This window comes from Talpa occidentalis, unplaced genomic scaffold (assembly GCF_014898055.3).
Source record: "Talpa occidentalis isolate TD23 unplaced genomic scaffold, MPIMG_talOcc4v2.1 talOcc4.10, whole genome shotgun sequence".
In the NCBI taxonomy this organism is placed as follows: domain Eukaryota; kingdom Metazoa; phylum Chordata; class Mammalia; order Eulipotyphla; family Talpidae; genus Talpa; species Talpa occidentalis.
The window spans coordinates 18,057,200-18,079,444 of NW_023600993.1; the positions used below are offsets into that span (position 1 = coordinate 18,057,200).

The 22,245-nt window shown below is 39.0% G+C and overlaps 1 protein-coding gene across 7 annotated transcripts in view; it reads right to left on the reverse strand.

Annotated features, from left to right (window-relative positions):
* Window positions 1–22,245, reverse strand: part of THRB (thyroid hormone receptor beta) — a 309,616-nt gene that overhangs the window by 65,029 nt on the left and 222,342 nt on the right. For 5 of the 7 annotated variants that reach the window (XM_054692808.1, XM_054692803.1, XM_054692799.1 and 2 more), the window contains one exon: window positions 2,683–2,943. The exons of 1 other annotated variant lie outside the window; for it this stretch is intronic. In XM_054692808.1, the coding sequence (XP_054548783.1) occupies window positions 2,683–2,943 (261 nt within the window). Of the gene's footprint in view, window positions 1–2,682; window positions 2,944–9,753; window positions 9,802–22,245 lie in introns of those variants that run through there. One more of the 7 variants, XM_054692819.1, reaches the window with a different exon arrangement.

Below are 22,245 nucleotides of genomic sequence, written 5' to 3' on the forward strand. Positions count from 1 at the left end.
TAATCATTTGCAGAAGTGTGCTCATTCACAAACCACATGCAGGGCTGCACTGGGCCAGACTGACTCCTTTACTGATTTTTGGAGATGGCTTACTGAGCAACTTCAAAATGTATGTTCTTTTGGACCCTGTGCTATAGATCCTTCATTTTTTGTATCCCTCAGGGACATTGGCATCTTACCCATCCCATTTTGAGTCCTTGAAATGGGGTTACTTGGATGTTCTTTTGGCGCTGCCGCTATTTATTCATGCTGGGATGTCAAGGACACTGTCTTGAATAGTGCAGACACTCAATAAACATGGAGGGATGAATACATGGAATTATAATCCAGGACTGAGATATCAAACATGCTTGGGACGAGTCAGTGAGGAAATAAATGTGCAGCATAGGTACACATAAAAACAGAATTCTCTTCACAGTGACTATATAGAGCTAGCACACACGCAGAGCAGAGAACCAACTGGGAAAAGAAAAGAGCAACTAATTGCGTTGCTTCCCTCCTCCACGGTGCCTGAATAAATGCAGGTGTCCACCAGAATGCAGTTTATAGGTTCTTGGGTCATGACAATGTAGACTTTCTGGTGGCATTTTTATGCTGAACCAAGACTTTGTCTCATATCAATGCCAAGGTGAACACTTGTAGTTACTCTGGAAATACAGGAGAGTTTACTTTAGTTATTTTCTTTTAAATGCTGAATACTTGAGGAAGAACTTTTGTATTTTCTCAATAAGTAATTTTCTGACTTTCAACAAAAGAGAATAGAATGCAAGGAGAATGGATTCTCAACTGTAACATCCCTGAAATGCCATGTCCCATACACTCATCTGTCCTTACCAGGCACGCAGTGCACTCCACGGAATTTATGTGATTTAATGGTGCATAGTTAATGACAATGACCATAGCAATAATGATAGCTGCTATATAGAGAACACTATATGAAAGCTACCATGATAAATACTCAAGTACATTATTTTATTTCAATCTATCAACAATCACATATGATTCTTCAAGGACAGAATGTGGAGGGCTAGAAGTCTAGCCCAAATATATCAGATTGAAAAATTTATACTTTGGAACAACTAGCCTATTGTCAGGTATTGGATCCAAATAGAGACCCTATTTTTTGCTTTTAAGGTGAATCAACAAACTAAAAAGTGTATAATGTTGGGAGCTTTATATGTGCCCAAGGCCAAGATTTCTCATAAATGATAGACACACAGATAGGCTATATAAATGAATAAATAGGTGAGTGAATGAGTGAACACTGTTACCGATGGTGAATGAATCAAATAGTTTGTGATGCTCTTAAATCATGAGGATGCTATAGTTTCCCATTGGTATTTGACTATAAATCAAGGACTGACAAAGTTTTGATTCCAGCTCATGAAATTTGAACATACAACTGGTTACAAATGCTGAGTGAATCTCAATTGTATTATATCAAACATAGCTGTCCTCTACTGCCACTCCTTCAAAAAAACTTTTGTTCTTTTTCTAAATGTCCCTGTCAAATTCTCAAATCTCTAAATAGTAAAGATGAGAGACAGCTCAAACACAGTTTCCCAAAGAGAATATGTACAATTTTGACTACACTCACATCAGCACTCACAACACAATTTTACTATTATTTTCAGATAATCCTGCATTCAATGAAAACATTCTGCATACTCAACTTCCCAGGTCAAGTGATTTCAGAAAAGGTGAAGGACCAGCAGTTTTTGAGAGTGATAAATAGACTCATGTGATTAAGTTCAAGTTAGAACAGTTCGCAAAAGCCCTTCATGGCTCATATATGGGAGTCCGTATAAACATTCACTGATAATTCTTGGAATGTGATTATCAGATATACAATTCAAAATATACAATTCAAAACTTTATCATAAGTCAAAAATCCTAGAGAGGAACCAAAAAGACCTTTTTAAAAATCATCATGTCAAATTGGAAAGGAATGGGAAATTAGGTGAACTTGAACATGTAAAGACACAAATTGATTTCTTGGGCATTTAAAGACACACATTGATTAAAGAAGCAAAGATTTTGGGGAACCCTAAGACAATAAAGCGATCAGCACAAAGACATCTGTCAGGGTGGAGGTGACCTGAGGCGAAGACCAGTTAAATCTAATGCAATCAGGAACTTAAGGCCAGTTTAACTTATTTTTTTAATGAGGTGACAATTTCTAACACGATAATCTCACCTTTTAGGATGATGACACAGGATTTAAGGAGCAAAAGAAAACAACTTAAAACCTTTCTTTTGAGCATGAATTGTCAGTTTAGGTTAGATTTTAAGATCCCATCAGGGGAAAGAAATGCACACACGAACACACACACACGCACACACATTTCTAAGCAAGTTGTTATATAATGGTAGCAAAGCCGGTTTCCATTCAGATTCAAAAATAGAATTAAAGCCAAATCTAATAACCTTTCTGCTAATTAGAGACATAAAAATGTCCTTGTGGCCCTCCACAACGTGAAACTGAAATCAGCTACCTTCCTTTGGAACCCTCTTATTTATTTATGTTTAAAAGAAGATTAGGGGGAGAAAGAAACCTCATAACAGAACAGAGGAAATGCATGGCACGCTCCACCGTAGTGAATGGAGGCTGAGCACACAGTTCTAACAAGGGATTCTTTTCCTTGCTGAGATACTGATATGGTCTACTAAATAGCGGGTTACCTTTACATTTCTTCTCTTCTGTTTGGAAGGTCTGGGCACTTGGGATGCTCTGATCGTTCACATCGTCATGGTCCAGATGGAATATCGAGCTAGTCCAAGTGGCCTGGATGAGATGTGGCGACGACTGTTCATTTTTCAAGGTGCTGCACCTCTCCGCATGGCTCTTCCTGTGCAGACAGGCTTCAGACATCCCTACTAGCTTCCAGTTGTGCTCTTGGTCTGGACAGTGCTTCGGTTTGTCCCAGGCTGGAAGGCCATTTTCTGGAGGGTTGAAAAACATGAGATGACGAGCTGTTGGCATTGCCAAGATTTTGTGGAGATGCAGAGTTTTGGAAGGCAAGTTGTTTCTCAATTCTTTTGGGCTGACAGTATTCACATGCACCTCCACTTGACGGCAATGATAAGATGCAGAATTTGTCAGCCTTGGGCATTTAGCCACCACAGTTGGATCGCCTGTCGGAGCAATCAACACATTTCCCCTTATTTTTAGTGTCTAGAAAGACATTAGTTCCTCCATGGGAAGGCTGTACTTTTGCCACTCCTGCCTCCACAGCAATGGCCCAAGAACCAGTTGACACCAATTTATGTGAGTGCTTAGATGACCACTTGAGGTCTCAAGGGTCAGGGCTGACCGTGATCACTTTTCAAATCCTGAGGGCATAAAACATCCAGGATTCAACCTTGTGTGACTTGGATTTTATCACAGGCTGACCTGAGGGGCACCCTGTTACTTAAGTGGGACATGCTTGCAGGGATCTACGGGGAGTGACAACTCTGTTCCTACCCTCCTTCTACCCCCGACGGCCCCAAAGTAAAGATCAGATTGTCAAATGGAGATTTTGTAAATGGTTTCAATGTTGTCTCCAACTGGCGATGTCATCAGAGAAGGCAATCACTTAGTGCTTTGGTCGTGGGGATAACGAAAAGACCTGTGAGAAAGAGTCCCAAATCTCTTTGATTAAAGTACAGGCAATTAATTGCTTACATATGTTGTTTTCTATGTAATTTATAGGGACTTAAAGGTTTGCTCTCTAGAAAGTGGGAAAAAAATGGAAAACTGTAATGAAAACCTCTTCACAGGAAACTTCTCTGATGGGAAATATTACCTCCTTGACTATTTTTATTGTGCATGGATGTAGAACATAAAAATGAGCATGCTAACATACATATGTATACATTGTTTATGCATATACATTAAAAAATCCATCTGGTTTTCCTTTTTTTCCAGAAATTCCTAGGTACTGTGCGTCAAAATGGGAAAACATATAGTATTGATAAAGTTCTACTTTTAAAGTGACCACATACAGGAACTAAAGTTGTAAATAAATTTCCTTTCTTGCTGAAATTCCCAAAAGACCATAGAATCTGTATTGGAGAGACAAATCCATCCTGATCGGCACACAGCCCTGGAATTTAAAACTCTTTTCTATACATATAAAATGGATTTTCAATTATTTATCACAAGGGTTAAACCTGCTTTGGGTTTTTTATAAGCACCCAGTCTACAGCTACTACGGGTCTTCCATTAATGTTGGTGAAGATGGTTTCTCTAAAAGTGTAATGTGCTCTCAGGCACTGTTGGAAGTTGCAGCGAGACTTCAGGTTACTCTGTGAAAGTGCCGATACAATTTTTACTTCAGAAGGCTGAGCAACTACAACAATGGAGTAATGACCAACACATGATTTCTTCGTCACCATAAATGGAAATGCTGTGGCTTAAAATATCCTAATTTGGGGCCTCTCTGGTGGCGCAAGGGGTTAAGACGCAACCTATGAAACAATCCGCAGCTACTGCAGCACAAGTTCGATCCCTGGCCAGGAAGCAACACACAAGGCACTGCAGACCTCTCCTGACTCGCCCACTGCTCTCCTCAGCAGTGTATTTCAGTCAATCTGCTATTCTGTTCCCCACTCTGTCTCTGGTGGATCCTCCCACCCCCCCACGCCTCTGGCCTGTACCCTAGTTCTTGTATGCATAAATAAATAAATATTTAAAAAATTAAGATATCCTAATTTGACCAGGAAGCAATAATCCCCTTAAAAATATCATACAACATGGTAACTTGGATGTTACATTTGATCTTAGTCAGAGAGGAGTTCTGAAAATTCACTCTATGCTAAAGACTGTGCTAGGCATTTAATGAGTCAGTTAAATACACGTGGGTTTTTCCTCCTTAGAGTTTGTATAGCATTATTCAATGGTTGGTGAATCCATAAGTTCTGACCATGGTAATTACAAATGCAATTACAGGCACTCATTCTCATTATACAAAAAAGAAAACAAAATAAGAGAAAACAACAGATTAAGACCTTGGGAGATTGTATTGCATTTCAAACCTATCTATATAGAATCCATTCAAGCACCTATTATCCATTAAGGCGCAAGGTTTTTATGAGCTAAATATAAAGACATTGAATGCAAGAGTTAATTCTGGCCCAGAAGAGATTCATTTTCTCTTTTGATCCATTCTCACCTATGTTTCTATGATGTCTGTCTATTTTATTTTAAGGGACTCAATCCTCAGCAAATTGCATCCTATAGAACTCCATTTTAAGGAATGTTAAAGTTATCACACTATTTTGTAACGTTGCCAATACTTGAGTTTTCTGCAGAAATCCTTATATTTGGTATTATTCCCCTGGAAGAACAGAAATGAAGAAATAGAGCAAACTGGGCAGTCACTGCTCTTGAGGGCAGGGAGCTTGTGAACAATGCTTGGATCAGAGGTGCTGAAAGACCTCGACCTCAGTGGGACATTCCTCCTTATAATTCGGCCTATTGAATCTTCCTATGTCCCCTGGGCCAGCAAGAGGGGGTTTCTTCTAAGTGAAGAGTTTATGTTTGGGGTGAGGCAGGGGATAAGATTGCCTTCCATTTTCTTAAGAACAGAAGCTGAGATGTTTTGGGAAAAGGGTTTCGTTCATGAGAGGCATTTACAAGCTCAAAATTACTGTCTGTAATTACATTCACCATAATGACATTCAGTTGCTTAATTGGTGGGTTTATTGGTTGGAGAGCTGCTGGGAAACTGGGGGACTGAGAGGTTTTGGTTGGGTCATGGGAAAACTCAGCAGAGATTTATTTAAGGATTCTTGATTCTTATCCTCCCAAGAACAAGGGGTGGGTGGGGAGAGGCACATATGATTCCTACTCCATTCCCCAGGAGGGGGAAAGACACTCACTACAACAGGTTTCTTAAATTGTGCTTACTGGGGAGACTGTCACTGATGAACTCCAAGTTCTGCCACGTGTTTGCTTGGTGACAATGCTTGTCATTAATTTCCTGCTATTTCTATGTCAAATACTCATATCCTTTGGTTACCCCAAAACTCAAGCCAATGAGATATTTCTTTCCAGAGGGATTAACATCTTAAAAGGTTAAGTTATGATTTTGAAACTGGTGAGTGTATCAGAGCCACCCAAGGTATTATTAAAGACACAGAAGACTAGGTTTGTTGCAGTAAGATGTGACTGGGCATTTGCATATTTACTAAATTCTCCAGATAATTCTGATACCTAGTAGAGTTTGAGATCTACAGGGTTAAGAAAAATCTAAGGTAAGAAAATAAATTATCAGTAGCTTTCAGATAAGCATGTAGTCTCCTTCTTAGACTCTGTTGTATTACATAGACTTGGAGTAAATTTGCTATAATTAAAAATGTATCAATTGTTTTAGGGTCTGTTGCATAAAGCATTAAAAGTCAGATGTTAATTGATGTGATCTTATAGATTGCAGATATGGATATAAGTAAATATTCACTCCAAGAACCTGTTGTTCTGAACATTATCTAGGACACAATGTGTACAGTAGTAGAAATAGTATTTTTTTAAAGGGGATTCTAGAAATGATCATATCTTGCTATTCACACGAAATATGAATTCTTTGCTCTTTACTGGATCCCAGCTAACATCTTGCTGTTACTATTTCGTATTTCGGAAACCAAGATAATTGACAATGTCAGCAATGATACAAGTTAATAAATAGAATCAAAGAGAATAACTAGAGAAAGTCTTGTGAATTATTACTAAAACAAGTAGGCACATACTGGCCTGTGTGTCTCACAGAATTGAGATTTGAATGATTTAGTTCATATTAGCTGACCATATATAATTCTGGTGACTTTGAATGACACAGCATCTAAAGGAACATACATAAATCTTATGAACATAACTACCTATATCCTATCTCAGGAAATTTCACTAAAGATGATAGATAATAAATTTGTCCATCAAAAAGGGGAATTAAGTGAAAACACTCAAATATCTCAGGACACAAAAGCAAGCTGATACCTTAGTAAAGCACTAAGGCAAAGGAAATAGGGTCACGACAGTGTGGTGAGGAAGGGAAGGCTGAGTAGGCTGGGATTTCATGGCATTTGTTAAAGAGTATTTAATTTGCATTACAAAGCCATCAATATTAGCCACTGACACCCCAAACTATATTTTATATTAGGGCAATGTATATTTAAGATACTTTGCAAACCCAGGGAGTATATAGAATTATCACAGTATAGCACCAGGTTACTAATTATGGCCCCTTTAACTTCCACTTTAGTTTTTTACTTTAATCCATAAGTTTTATTAGCTGAATTCTCAGACTATGAACACATCACCTGATTTTATTTGGGGAGTGATGTGGAACCAAAGACTATTATTGGGCTGTGCATTTACTGTGGGTCAGGTGCTGAGCTAGAGATTTTATTCTTATGAGCATCCTGGGGATTGGATCATTGACATACTGCTTGATAGGAGAAGCACTTAATCTGCAATTTCCCTCCTTGTCTGTTGTTGACAGACATGTTTCCATTTTTGCCTTAGTTTGATGAGTAACCATTGACCTATTAATAGCTTCAGTTTCATTAGGACTTTGAAAGTTCTGTATAAACAGTGCTCATTGTCTTATTCAATTTTATATTCATAACTGGCCTTTCTCCTTTCACTCAGTCACCTATAATCTACTTCCCATAGAGTAGCCAGAGTGAGATTTTAAAAACATACATCAGAGCACATATCTCTCCCTAAAATCTTCTTGATCGATTGATGTTCCCATCATTTTGGAGAAAAATCCTAAGGCCTTACTGTAGCCCAAGTGTGTCCCTGGGTTTGTCTCATCCCTCTTATTCCTTGAGCCATGTCCCTTGCTTTCTGTGCCGTTTCCAGATAGGCTTCATCTAACATGGGAAGCTCATTCTCATGCACTCTCTTTGTTTCAATCCTTATATTAAACATCTCCTAATGTACTAAGAGCAATCACCAGAAGCCCGTTCTTTGTCCCCTTTTACAAGAAGGTTGGATTTCCCACCTTTAAGAACCTATCATGATTGCATTTCTCAATGAAGATAACTGAAAGTGAAAAACCCACTGAGCATTTACTAATTGAAAGTGGACCCCTGGTATGGCCCTGATATAGGCTCTGTTTTAATGGAAGGAGGAGGCTGGAAGACTGGAGTGACAGAATCTCAATACTATTTGGAAGTAATAGAACATAATATAGACAGAAATACCTCTGAAGCTGACAGGGCATATACAGACTATATCTATTCAGGGATTTCTTTCATGCAATCATAAATGCATGACACAGCACAGCGCAGATGTGTCATATGCACAAGAAGCTAGATGCCTCCATTCCTCCCAGTGCCCAGACTGGATAAATCAATCATTTTTACTTTGGTGTTTGCATTCCATGAAACATTTTGCCGAAGCCACAGGTTTTGCTCATTGTTTGCTTCCCAAAGTTTTGCTGGGGAGCTCCAGGACAGACATAGGAGTACAGCATTTGCAGGACCTCCAAAACACAACGTATTCCCTTTAGTAACATCTGGGTTGGGGTGGGCCAGTTGCCAGAAGACAGGATGCTGGCTTGTGTCCCACAATCTTTGGATCCCTTTAGGGTGACTTTGCTTGGCCTGGGAATCTTGGAGGGGTCCGGAGCTGCAGTATTTGCCACTTACTTCCATTTATGGTCTCAGTAGGTGACACTTCCCCAGTGGAAGTCACGAGATCTATCAATCTGTAATATCTTGGCAAGGGAGGGGATTTCTCCAAAATAGGGAAAAGTCAAATTGCTGACTATTTTAAAAGGAAATTCACTGTCACTACTTTCAAGAATGGCAAGGGCACAGCTCTACGACTTTTCTGAGGAGGCTCACTAGTAAACCTGAATGAAAATGCCTCCCAGTATTGGTGTGGGGTTGATGTGCGTCAACGTAGAACAATTTCCAGCACTGAGCAGAAACAGAATAAGTGCTCAAAGTGTTTCCTTCATATTTCACTAGTAAGAATGACAGAGGTTAAGTCTACAATGCTGGGGGTGTGGGCGGGTGGGGAGGGTCTGTAGAATCTCATGCTCCCCTCTGCCCACCATGGCTTATACAAACATTTTGAACTGGCCAGCTCAGTTTGAGTTAGAGTCATACTGCTTTTCTTTACTATTTCAGTCTGTGGTGAGAGGCTCATCCTTTTTGAAAAACATTCATTATTTATTCTAATAACAGGCTATCCCTCATTGTTTCTGAGCTCTTATTGGGGGTTTATTTGTATTCCCATATGAAGACTTGCATGACTCTTGAGATTATGACCAGATCTACATTGGTTTTCTCACAATTTAAACCTGCAGAATGGACTGGAATGTCCTGGTCATTATCAGATGCATCGGGCTTCGGTCACAATGGCGGAGGAGGCCTTTTAAAGGAATAGAAGCCACTGACTTCTTGGAGGATGAGAACGGAAGGAAACCATAGTTATTGTTATGTACAAGATACTTTACATGAATATAATAATAATAATAATAATAATAATAACAACAACATCTAAATGTCCCTGAGCACTTACTATATGCCAGGTTACTAGCCCAGGCTCCATAAATAAAAAATACTTTCAGCACCTACTATGTTCCAGGTAGCATCCTAAGGGTTTTTCACATATTATCTAACCTATCTCACATACAAATACCAAAAAAAGATATTATTTCTGTTATTTTTAAATCAATGATGAAATGAGAGAGAAGGAAGTTATTGATTCCTGTGTTTCTATTTAGAATGAGTTACAATGCACAGAAACTACTCTTTTACCTGTTTGGAATTGTGAGTTCCTGCATCTCTGGGACCACAGGATGTAGCAGGGGACTCACCCACTGATGAATGCTCATGGCCTTGAGTGGAACTGAATTAAAGTCACCAATTCTCTCCATCTCTGTCCTTCTCCCCGATAGTTGGGGGTGGGGGAGGGGATTGGAATCAGTGAGAGAACCCTTCTCCTTTCTGTGATTGTTCTGTCCTCCTCTGGTCAGTTAGTGTGCCCTTTCTCATTATCTTTTCATGCTCCCCACACTGTTTCTCCAAACCTTCTCTCCTGTCACTCCTGGCATCAACTGCTATGTCCCTGGCTATTCAGTATCTGGAGCTGTGGTCTCTAAAGAAACTCCATGCTAGGATTTGAGAAGAAAATTGGGAACTTTTATTTGAAAATTTAAAAAGAAATTAAGTTTCATTAACATTGTCTTCATGCATGTATTGGATGAATGGAGGAATAGAACAATAAAGGAGTGTAAAGTACTCAAACCTCCAATCAGGTTGGATTCATCTCTGGAGAATGACCCTGCTGCTTCACTCCTGAGACTTTATAACACTCACTTTCTGTCTAGTTAGACAAAATGTGTCCCCAGAGATATCTTCTTGTAGGGTAGGCTGCCTTCCATTGCTGTGTAGTTTTGGTTTTCTTTTACTGAGCATCTGTCTATTAATTGTCTCTTTTGTTGAGACTGGCTTTCTCTGCCCTGTTTCCAGGTGAAATCAAGTTTGCTATCACAAAGTGTTTCTCTTATTTCACTGGCAGGGATTCTCAGTCCATTAACTGAGGGAACTACCAAGAGGAAAACAAATCGTTTCCTTATCTGACTGTTTTCACTTCTCCAGTTTTCCTGTATGTTCCATTAGGCACTTTCCATCCAAATGAAAAATGACCATATATGTATAGAAACCTCCAGTAATTAGTCTGAAACTAGAAACTACAGTGGTGATCTCTTGATAATAAGTTAAAACTATTGAAAAGTTTGAAAAGTGTGTGTTTGGAATCATTAAGTGGAATGGACATTCATCCATTTGAAAGTTTAGCTTGAAAGAATGTTAAAAAGAAAACACCAACCAGGAGCAAAGACTATGGTGGAAACTCCATGAAAACATGGTGGTGACCAGTTGCGTGAACAATGTCTTACAATTATTTAACCTCACAGGAACGAGCTGCCTGTCTGATCACTGACTAGAGGCCCCAAAGGCTGGTACTGTACTTTCCAGAAGACACAATGGAATCCTCCCCAGGAACAGCCACTTGGTTTTCCATAATTCATACTGGATTTAATCAGAGGATCCTCAGGTTGCATGACTCAAACTTTGAGGTAATTACTCTAAAGGCCCCAGAGATTCCATTTAGGATATTAGAAAAGCTACAGCTGTTGCAGAAACATTCCTATTAAAGAGCCACAAATGCATATAAAAGGGAACAGATGTTTACTGCCAGGATTAAATTTCTCTGTATGAAAGTTCACATCAGAATGTTTACTCTTGTTGCCTGTCTGAACTCACATTTTGGAGAAAAAAAGCAACACATAGGTAGTTTATAAAATCAACCCATTTTATGTTCCCAAACTTGAAATACCCATTCCCAAAGTAGGAAATACATGCAAACCTTTACGAACTCTGGAAACTAAGGTAGGGCATAGTTGGTAGATTGAGACAAACTCTGAGATCAATAACTTCTTAAATAAAAGACAAAAGGTGGTTTGGGCAATCAGATTAACTTTATACAAGCTGGAGACTCCTTACTTGGAGGCAAAACACACATTCTTTCAATAAATGACACTCAGGGGTTAACAAAATGGACAAAAATATATGCTGGTGTTAATAGAGTAACATATAAGACTACAGGCTGCCCATTCTGGGTTTTCATAGACTATCACTGTCATTTTCCATATTTTTATCTGAACATAAGTAAGCAGGATCAATGCAGATATTTCTTTCAGTTAGGGGGGAAAGCATTTAAATTTGGAATGTTTGGTTTTCTTTTTGTTCAATTTCTGTCACTTATGTACACCTTCCTTACTCTGTGTTACGACAACAGACATGACTTTTTAAATAGGGGAGGAATGTTTGAGAGTAAGCACTTGGAGATGTTTCAGGCCTTCAGAATACTACTAAAGTTACCAAAAAAGCATATTTTACTATTGGGGTGTAATGGTATGACAGTTGCCTGCAGGTTAAGCACAGTTCCCCTAGGCTGGTTTGGCTGAACACCTGCACCTCACAATTCCTGCCCCATGGCAGAAATAGAAAAATTAAATTGTTTTCTATCTGTGTGTCTTATGGAAGTTAATTTAGCATTGAAGATGGGTCAAACTGCTGGCTGCAATCAGTTTTATGATGTTTTTAGAGTTCAGGAAAATAAAGAGAAGTGTTGCTTATGTCTTTTTCATACCTTTCTGCTTTCATTTGAAGTGTTTTAATTGTTTAAAATTGAGTTGGAGGGGCTGTGGCTGCAGGGGAAGGCAGTGAGTCACTCTCCAACATGCTTGTCCCCAGTAAGAGTCAGGTGTGACCCCAAGCTCCAGTCCATCCTCCCTCAAGTGTCTTGTGAATGTATGAGGCTTGTGACTCTGACTTAGGGACCTATAGCATCAGCATCACGTGGGAGCTTATCAGAAATGTGGTATTGGATCCAGAATTGATGCATCAGAAGCTGCATTTTATTAAGATCCTCATGGAATTCACCACTGATGCTTGAGACACTTCTACTCCGTAGGAATTAGACAGAATTTGTTAAATGTGGTTTTTAATATTTATGGAGGTAAAAATTTCCTATTCGGGAATCAGAAGGGAAAGTGGCATCTGATAAATTGTTGGTTAAGGGAATTAAAAGGAAGTGCTTTTAATGTCTTTCCTAAATGATTAACTGGTAAATTTGGAAAAAAATGAAAAATGATGTAAAAATGATTATAACTTTTATAATAACTCTGTGAGATAGAATTGTTATCCCCACTTTTTGGATGAGGAACTGGAGCACAGAGAGGTCAACAACCTGCTTCAGGTGACACAGCGAGTGAATGACAGAGTCAGGATCCAAACCCCAGTTGGTCAGCCGACCATGTCACACCTCTACATCTTTATGGAGAGTCACACCGAACAGCTTAGATGCTCACCACAGGCAAAAGATCGAAAAGACATCAGTATAAAGAAACTAAAACCCAGGGAGGTCACATTTTTGCTCAATCACCCAGATGGGGGAAGGGTTAGAATGAGGTCTTCTGAGTCTTCATCTTGTGATCTTTTAATAGAAAACATGTTTTTGGTATACACCAAGGATTTATTGCTCAATCTCAATAGTTTTGAATTCTGACATTTTCACTCTATACCTCAAATATTAAGAGCTATTTTTCTAATTAGACCCTTTTTTTTTCTTCCACTAAACTCACCAAACAAGAGACAGCTGCACACACAGTGATTCTATTTCTCACATTGGCTGTTGATGACGATTTTTCAAAAAGTTAGAGTTTATGGTGGTATGGGCTCTGCTCCAAGCAGCCAAGAACTTAGAGGGGAAAACAGACAAAAAACAAAACTTCCAAGGTAAGGACGAATTGATTGACTTCTTGCCTGCTCATCTGGAAGGTTAAAAGGCCATGAAACAACTGAGAACTGATGAAGGATCATTTCATTTTGAGTCTAAGATATCGAAAGCCAACAATTACTGAGGGCCTACTATGTGCCAGCATTGGTGCATACTGTGTTTTATTTACTCATTACAACACCACCATGAAGGAGTGCTGCTATTAACTCCATTTCACAGGTAAGGAAACCTTGGCTGAGAGCTAGATGATGCCCAAAGTGGCAGAAAGTAAAATGAGTAGCTGTTCTCATAACGCTGTGCTACATTTTGTAGGAGAGGCAATAGTAGCCCAGAGAAGTAAATCATTTGCTTATGCTCAAATCCAGTCAGAGGGCCATGCTGTGCCCAGAATCTTCCTTCAAATGGGCCAACCTGGCAAATGGTAATTGCCGTGGAATTACAATGCACCATTTCTTAGCAGGAATGTTACTTAGAGAGAGGTTCACCTATTCCCTTAGGAACCATGGCTGCAGGAAGTAAAATCTCTCCTCAAAAGAGAATGCCATCAAAAGGCAAACTTCTTGCAGCAACATGGATGGAGCTAGAAGGGATCATGCTTAGCGAGATAAGTCAGAAAGAAAAAGAAAAATACCGGCTGGTCTCACTCATAGCCGGAATTTAGAAAACCTAAATAAGGGATCAGGAAAAAGACTAATTAATACAAACTAAAAATCAAAATCAAGGGCCTCTCCTGGTGGCGCAGCGGTTGAGAGCTGGGCTGCGAAGCTGCCCACAGCCTCTGCAGCGCCGGTTCAATCCCCAGCCACCGGCGAGGGTCCCACATGGTGCGCAGACCTCTCCTGCCGCGCTTCTGACTGTACCCAGTGCTTGTATAAATAAATAAATAAATCTTAAAAAAAAAGTATGTATTAAAAAAAATCAAAATCAACAAGCAATTATAAACCAGAGACACACTATGGGGTGGGGGGTGGGGCGCCAGGGAGAGGAAGGATTAGGGTCAAAATAAGGGGGGGGGGTGCAATTGTATGGGGAATATAACCAAAATGAAAAAGCATACATTGAGCAAAAATGAAAAATTATGTAAGAATTATATAAAACAAAATATTAAAAAAACAACAAAAATTAAACTTCTTTAGATATATAGGAAAGAGAATCATGTCCAAATGAACAGACTTGTCTGTTTTGCCCATGGAACAATACTGTTTGAGAACATAGATGCTCGAGAACTTAAAAGGCATGCTTTGTTTAAAAGAAAAAAAGTCACAGCTTAAGATTCAAATATTTCCAGCTTTATGAAAGTCTAGCCTGAGGTAATTTCTGACCAAATAACAACCCAAAGAAGAAAGAATATTGTACTGTTAGCAATTAATCTGCTTGTCTGGCATATGTCTCCAGCTGACAGCTTCTGCAGAGAGAACAGAACCACCAAAATGGCGGTGCCAAAGTGCTGTCTAGCCTAAACATGGCACGTCCCTCATGTAAACTCACTGTTGTGTTTATTTAGGATAATGTGACAGGTTAAGTGCAAGGTGTTGCAAAATCATGCGATCTTGCTATCCCAAGCAGAATGGGCTGTTTACTTCCTGGGCTGCTTTGTCTCTATCTGCCTTAATTCTAGGGGAACTTTTGCCTGGAAAGACAAGAAAAGGAGGAGGGAAGAGGGAAGCTGCCAAAGTGAGGAAGATGCTCTGGTAGGGGAATCCCAGCCCTGCTCATTATTTCCATATGAGAGTTCTTCATTGGACCCAAACATGGGATACAAATATCTAAGGTCAACATAGGTGCCTCCAGTTTGATGGTTCTTGCCCATGTTTTTTGTCTCCTAGGGGATAGCTGGCAATTTCTAGAGGCAGTTTTGGTGGCCACAACTTAGGGGTGTATATGTGTATATGCAGTATTGACATATAGTGGGTACAATTCAAGGGTGTGACTATGAACAGGATAACTCCCCCCAATATAGAATTTTCCACCCCTAATGTCACTACTGCTTGAAGTCAGGAAACCCTGCTATAGGCAAAAATGAGGGAGTGGATTTCTCATGGCCCCTTCCTCAAAGCGCTCTTACTCTGATCTCCGGCACTGGAGTAACTGTATCATTTGCTCCCCACCAATCAGTGTGGCTGACTCCAGGAACGACAGTCTGATTGAATCAATACACACTAAGGTGAATAACGACAGATCCAATGCTGGCAGGAATATCTGTATTTTATGTGACTCACTAATCTAATCTAAACTCACCACTAATGTTTGAAATTTTAGCCAGGGTGCCATGATAATGTGGACATTTATTTTTAGTAGATGGTGAAAGTCACAAAGCATTGCTCATCTTTTAAATTCATAATGCATATAAGCAAATCTGTGAAATGGTTCCATTGGGATATAATCATTGGGATATAATGCCAAGTGATTATTTACACTGGATATTGATTACAAATGCTTTCCAGCAAGGGAAGAAACACTATAGGAAACTTCCTGTGCCCCTATCAGACCTCATTTATTTTTTCTTTACTGCTAATGTTGATATGTAGGTTTTGAGATGATAGAATGAATTTGTTAGGTATTTGAAATGTCCTGTCACCATAAGTCCCAGACAGTCTTCTTTCTGAACTGCTTAGGACCTATATTTGGATGGCATGCTGTGTAGGCTTTTATTTAAAGCAAGTGAAGCAGACACAACACAAGCAAAGTAATTAGCAGTAGAGATGAGCTTCAGAGTCAATTCTCCTCCTTTAAAGACTTAGAAAGGGAAGGGTTTGCTCTTCTTTATGTCAGTGGATAATGCTGACACAGTGATCCTACCTCGGGTAGCCCACACTGGGTGACTTCATGAATCATTTGAACTTGCTGTTCACTTTACCCTTGCTCTTCCGACCGTCACCAGGGCTGTGTATGGCAGCTGGATTGACATCCATCTGTGCCCAGTTTCAGAGGGAAATGAACTAGTTCAATAGGTCAGTGTATAGTAGATTCTGAGTTGTAAAATTCAGGGAATAGTTGGGGCTAACGGGGATATATCGCTCATGTTTAGAAAACACCACATGTTTAGAAAAGGAAATCACAATCCAAGAAGGTGCCTGGCTTGATCAAGGCTATTTGGATAGTTACAAGCAAAATTAAGACTCAATTTCTACATGTGCCAATCCCTGCGTGAAGTCAAAGTCTCCCAATCAGCAGCTTCCCTCATGCTACAGGATAGCTGAGAGAATCCTGGTAGAAGGCAGGTAGTTTTTAGCCAGGTGAAGTCACTCCTTATTTTCAGACTCAGCAGCTCTGAGATTAAGGTGGCTGCTTATAATTTGGGATGGAATAATATTGGATGGGAGCATTTAGATGATTCCTTGTGCCAGGATAACTGGCCTGCTTTCTAAGCCAGTACATGCTTGATGGTATTCTGTAGGGAGGTAAACAATTCTGGCCATGTGGTAGGATGTGAACAATTAAGTGGAGGGCAGTGATGGAAAGTTACAAGCATGCCAGTAGAGTAGACCCTTAGCCAGAAAGAGAGAGAGGTGGAGAAGACTGATTAGAAAGCATGTTTGGTGAAATTATCATTAGACTGGTCCAGCCTCTTCCAGATCCAGGAGCCCCCCATTCTGACCAATTTAATTCTTGTCCTCTTGGCCAGTGCCTGTGGAGATCAAAGGCCTTTCTTCAACCTACTTGTGGCACATGGAAAAATTATTAAGAAGCCTTGGGGTTTGACAGTATCAGGCAACACAGCATATTCTTAAACTTGGACATTTGGAACCTTGCAGAGACATCTATTAATTAAACGTGCTACCAATTATGGAGTTTAAAAGAGAAAAAGTCAACCATGAATACAACTATCTGTGCCCAAAAATAGAGATTAGGCTAATCCTAGGCCTGGTAAAATTCCCTGAGTTCTTCTAAGAGAGGGGACTGGGTAAAAGCCACAGCAATGGAGTTTAAGGAACTCTTATCTAGAAAGAAGGGACCAATATAGTCAGCTGTGTTGTGGAGATAGCTAGCAGCAAAAGGATCCAAAAGCTGGAAGGGCCAGCTTTGGGTCAGACCTTTGACTCTACTTCTGGAATGGTGCAGTGGATTGTTCAGGGAAGCTGAACAACATTTGGCATTTGATTATGGAATTATGTTAGATTCAACTTGTCACCTGTTTGAAGTAAGAGATGGCTGTGTTGGACCAGGTGGTGTCTGAGATTCCTTTTTATTCTTAACCTTTGCTAAGTATTTTTTAAGTGTTAAAAAACATGTAGTGAGGTGTTTAGAAACTGATTTTTTGACTGTGAGCTCCTCAAAGATAAGGATTATGTCTCAATTATGTTTATATGCCTAGAATCTAATATCTTTCATGCTCTAATAATGCTAAATTTAATTAAAATTTTCTGTTGAAAAACCTCAGAATTTACTAATGTTCTGATTTATCCCAATGATTTCTTGATCTAATTTGGAGCACAGTATCAAATGATTGAAATTCTCATGAATATTTTCATTATGCATTACTGAGTATGATAGGCTATTTTATATTCATTTACATAGCCTTAATATTTGAAGAATGATTTCATAATACTGAAAGACTTTTTTTTGATTAAAGGTAGTGCCAGCAGTAATTGGTATTCTGATGGCTTCATTTATAGTTCTATTTAGCTAAATAATACCATATAATTCCCACTTAGAGTTGAAAAAATTAGAGTACAGAATACGCAGAATTTTCTCATGCAAATGTCTCTAAATTTGAATGAAATCCATAAAAATAGTATCAGGGGATACTATGAACAGTTAAAAAAATTTGAAAGGCCCCAAGGGAAATTACACAACGTTATGAGGCAGTCTGTGAAAAATATATGGAAAGTTTTTCATTTTTGAAAAATACGCAAATATTTCTCTATACAATCATAAAGTATGGAAATATTGATCATTTCATCCTGTTCATCAAAATACCAGATTATTTATATCTTTGATTACTATAGGCAAGGGGTTTTATTACTTAGTAAACACATTTTTCCAGGAAAAACATTTTAAAGCATGGGTTAAAGGGAGGGTAGGAGAAAAACAACAATGGTAAGCAGAACTTGACATTGCACAAGTAGAATGAAGGTAGTTATGGGAAACTAGGGCCTTTTTAAAAACTTCTTATTGGTAGCAGCAGGGAGCTGTGTCTCCCCCACCATCCCCTTTTCTGCTATCACCTCCTACCTGGTGATTATATTGCTCTGTGTCCTCCATCCTGGTGAATGTGGGCATCTAGGAAGACCCTGTGTGGTTCCTTTGCTTGACTGGCATAGGAACTTGTGCTTATTAAAAAAGGAAGTAATATGAATACTAGCAAATGTTTTAAGTAGCTTTATTTTATCAGGGATTGGGTAAAAAGGATTAGTTGAATGGTGAAGGATGGAATCTATATTTTTCTGGTGGTTAGGATAATGTGGTATATACAGATGCTGATTTTTAATGCTATACACATTTTTAAAGTATGTTAAATATTTTTAAACCTATATCATTCTTTAAACCAAGGTAACTTCAATAAAATCTAAAACAAGTTCCTATTTCCTTTTGCATGAATTTGTCTTTAAATGTTATATGTAGACTACGACTTCAATTCAAACTGTCTTTCCATAAAACAATAAGGAATAACAAAGATATTTCTTGTCTCTTACATTTTAGAAAAACAAAAGGCCTTAAGCTATACAAAAAATTCTTCAGGAAATCCTAAACAGGTGCCAAATCTGAATGTGACATTAAATAGGAAACATGAATTATGGAAATCAGCTAACCTAAGCTATCAGAATTAAAGCTCACCTGAAAACAAACTCCTTAAGAACATCACACATTCATTTATTTCTGTTTTTTCCCCCCACTGTTGTTCAGTAATTCTAGGACTGTTTTCTCACAATTGAATTAAGAGTCAGTGAGAGTCTACTATATGACAGGTACCCCGTCAAAATAGTTGTTTCTGTTATGTCCCAATGTGCCACACCCTGTGTGAAATGATTTATATAAATCTTACATCCTGAGACTTAAAAGAGGATGCAAATGCCAAGACAGATAAGATATGAGCCTGGGACTTTTTGGTTCAGGGTGAGGGCAGGTGGTGGTGGCATATAAAACTAACTCTTGGTCACTGCATACAGCAATGACAAAAAAAAATTCATTGGGAACTAATGCAAATTATCTGAAGACCATTGCGTGCAAACAGTGGGGCAGCAACTGAAAACTCCTGTTATATCCTTGCAAACATCCCTCCCCTGGTTCCAAGGAGACAATAACAGTGCCCACAAGAAATATCTTTGTTATTCCTTATTGTTTTATGGAAAGACAGTTTGAATTGAAGTCGTAGTCTACATATAACATTTAAAGACAAATTCATGCAAAAGGAAATAGGAACTTGTTTTAGATTTTATTGAAGTTACCTTGGTTTAAAGAATGATATAGGTTTAAAAATATTTAACATACTTTAAAAATGTGTATAGCATTAAAAATCAGCATCTGTATATACCACATTATCCTAACCACCAGAAAAATATAGATTCCATCCTTCACCATTCAACTAATCCTTTTTACCCAATCTGCTCACAATAGGAAATTAAATGAACAAGCATGTCACAAAGAAGAGATGCAGGGTAAATAACCAAATGAGGAATATGTTATTCATATGCATCAATTCCTAACAGTGTGGTTTCAAACGACAGGGGCCCAGTTTCTATGAAAACATTTTTGCTAACTATGTCCTATACCATCCACTAATCTCACCAAGCCAGGTTCAGTGCAGACATGGTAGAGCCTTTTTTCTGCCTCTTCAGGAACATTGGGGTGGATTTGAGACCTTAGTTTCCTTCTCAGTCAAGGCCAAAAACCACTAACCTGGTATTTAAATTTTTAGGTGTTTATACCTTAGAACAAACTCCCTTATTCTGTGAATCACAGTTTCATGCAAAACAGAGCTTATTATAATGCCATAAACATTAGCAGAATTCCCCTCAGATTACTTAGGAAGTAGTGCTTAATTCCAGCCTAATAAAATATCATATTAAGGTACTTTCATACTTTCTCTTTTTAAGGCTCTGTATTTCTCAATGAGTGATTTCATATCGTCCTAATATCCAGTTAGGTGAAATAAAGCAACGAGGAAATTTTGGCAAGTCCTGAATCCATTACAGCTGATATTAAATAACTCCAGAAAATAACAATTTTCCATTTGGGCTGATGCAAAATACGTAAATTTAATAAGCACTGTGGCTGAAGGAGCTTGCATACCAACAAAGTGACTCTTTACTCTGAAAATGCTGGTCTGGTCGGTTTTAGGAAAATAGATTCAATGTTCTTACTCCTGTTCATTTAAAAAATGGCTTTCTTTTGATAAAGCTTAATTGATTTCCTGTATTGCATTAACAGTAATATTTCTTATTATGTTTTTCAAAGAAGAAAATATGCACATTTGCCCTTTAAATTATGCTCCTAAAGCAAGCACTTAGCTTTGATGGCTTACAAGTATATTATGGTCTCTCTTTAGATTTCTTAAAATAAACATGGAGCCCTAGATGATAGCAAATGAGAGAGGGAAAAGGGACACTGTCTTATTTCATCCACAAACAAGGGAATCTAAAGTAAGGATTTTCTCAGCTGAGCCTATTAATATGCGCTGAGCACACGCAAGTATGGAGTAGATTTCTTTTGAAAATAGAATTAATGTTAGTTTCTCCATTATGAAGCAAATGCTGGGAAGCAAAAATTCTTCTACTAGGAGGCATCTGAGGTCCCAGCACATTCTTCAAGGTCTCCTTTGGGGTTCCACAGGATGGGTTGAGGGCTGGCTCAGTCTGGTACTGTCCTGGAGTGAGCCAAGAACCTAGGTTCAGCCCTGGAGTTAAGCCAACTAGGCCTTGCAGACTCTTCTCAAAGCAAGATGGTTTGGAACCTTGGACTCTATTACAGTGGTCAACAAGCTACAGTACTTGAGCTGAAGCTGGCCCATTGTTTGCTTTGTCAATAAAGTTTTAATGAAACACCGTCAAATGCATACATGTAGAACATGGTTTTTCATGCTAAATGGCAGAGCTGAGTAGTCCACAAAGCCTGAGATATCTACTGATCCTTTACCAAAAAAAAGTGGTTGACTCCTGCTCTATGGAAATCTGGCATGAATGGTCACTTCTATGCTCTATCTAGAACCAAATCCATAGCAAGCAAAACCCCACTGTTGCATTCCTACTTTCATACCAAGTTTTGCCATATTCATGTGGCTCAGGAGGGTATGTTCTTTCATACCCAAATTATCATGGAGTATAGAGGCAAAACCAATAGCATGGGATCCCACATTATCCTTCATCAGAGAGGGACACTTGTCCTAGGTTTGCAGTATGGTTATCTGCTGTCTGACATTCTCTGTGCTCACACACACCTGCAGCTGCAAAGATATGCCATCACACCTCTGGCTGAGATTCTCATCTCTGGTTGAGATTCCCACTCATAAACATGGAGGCTATAGCTAAAGTAGAACTATCCAAATTTCCCACAAAATGGGAAGTTTTATGCCATAGGTATGAGATTTACATGGGGAAGAATTTTGGCTGAGGTGGCAGTGAAACAGAAATGGGAGTGGGACCTATACTTGAGGAATAAGATAAGGAAGAGAATATGGGATGTAATTCTAAAGCCCTCGCTTCTTATAGGCGAGACTCACTCTGGTTTGCCCTTTCCGGTTTTGCTGCATGAGGAGCCCAAGCACAGGTGGGTAGAGTGGCAGGGCAGTGATTCTGAGAGATGTAATGTTATGGTCACTGAGTTCTAAATGTTCTGGAGGGCTGAGTGGCAACTTTCAGTGGCTTCAATATGCTTAGATCTACTGGGAAAGGGTTCTTGCTCTATACATTTAGTTTATCACTAGGTAAGGAGGTTACTAATGGATCATCAAAGGTCAGGCTGTACCCAAGACTGGCAGAAGTCTATGGGTATCTGCCCTATTGCCA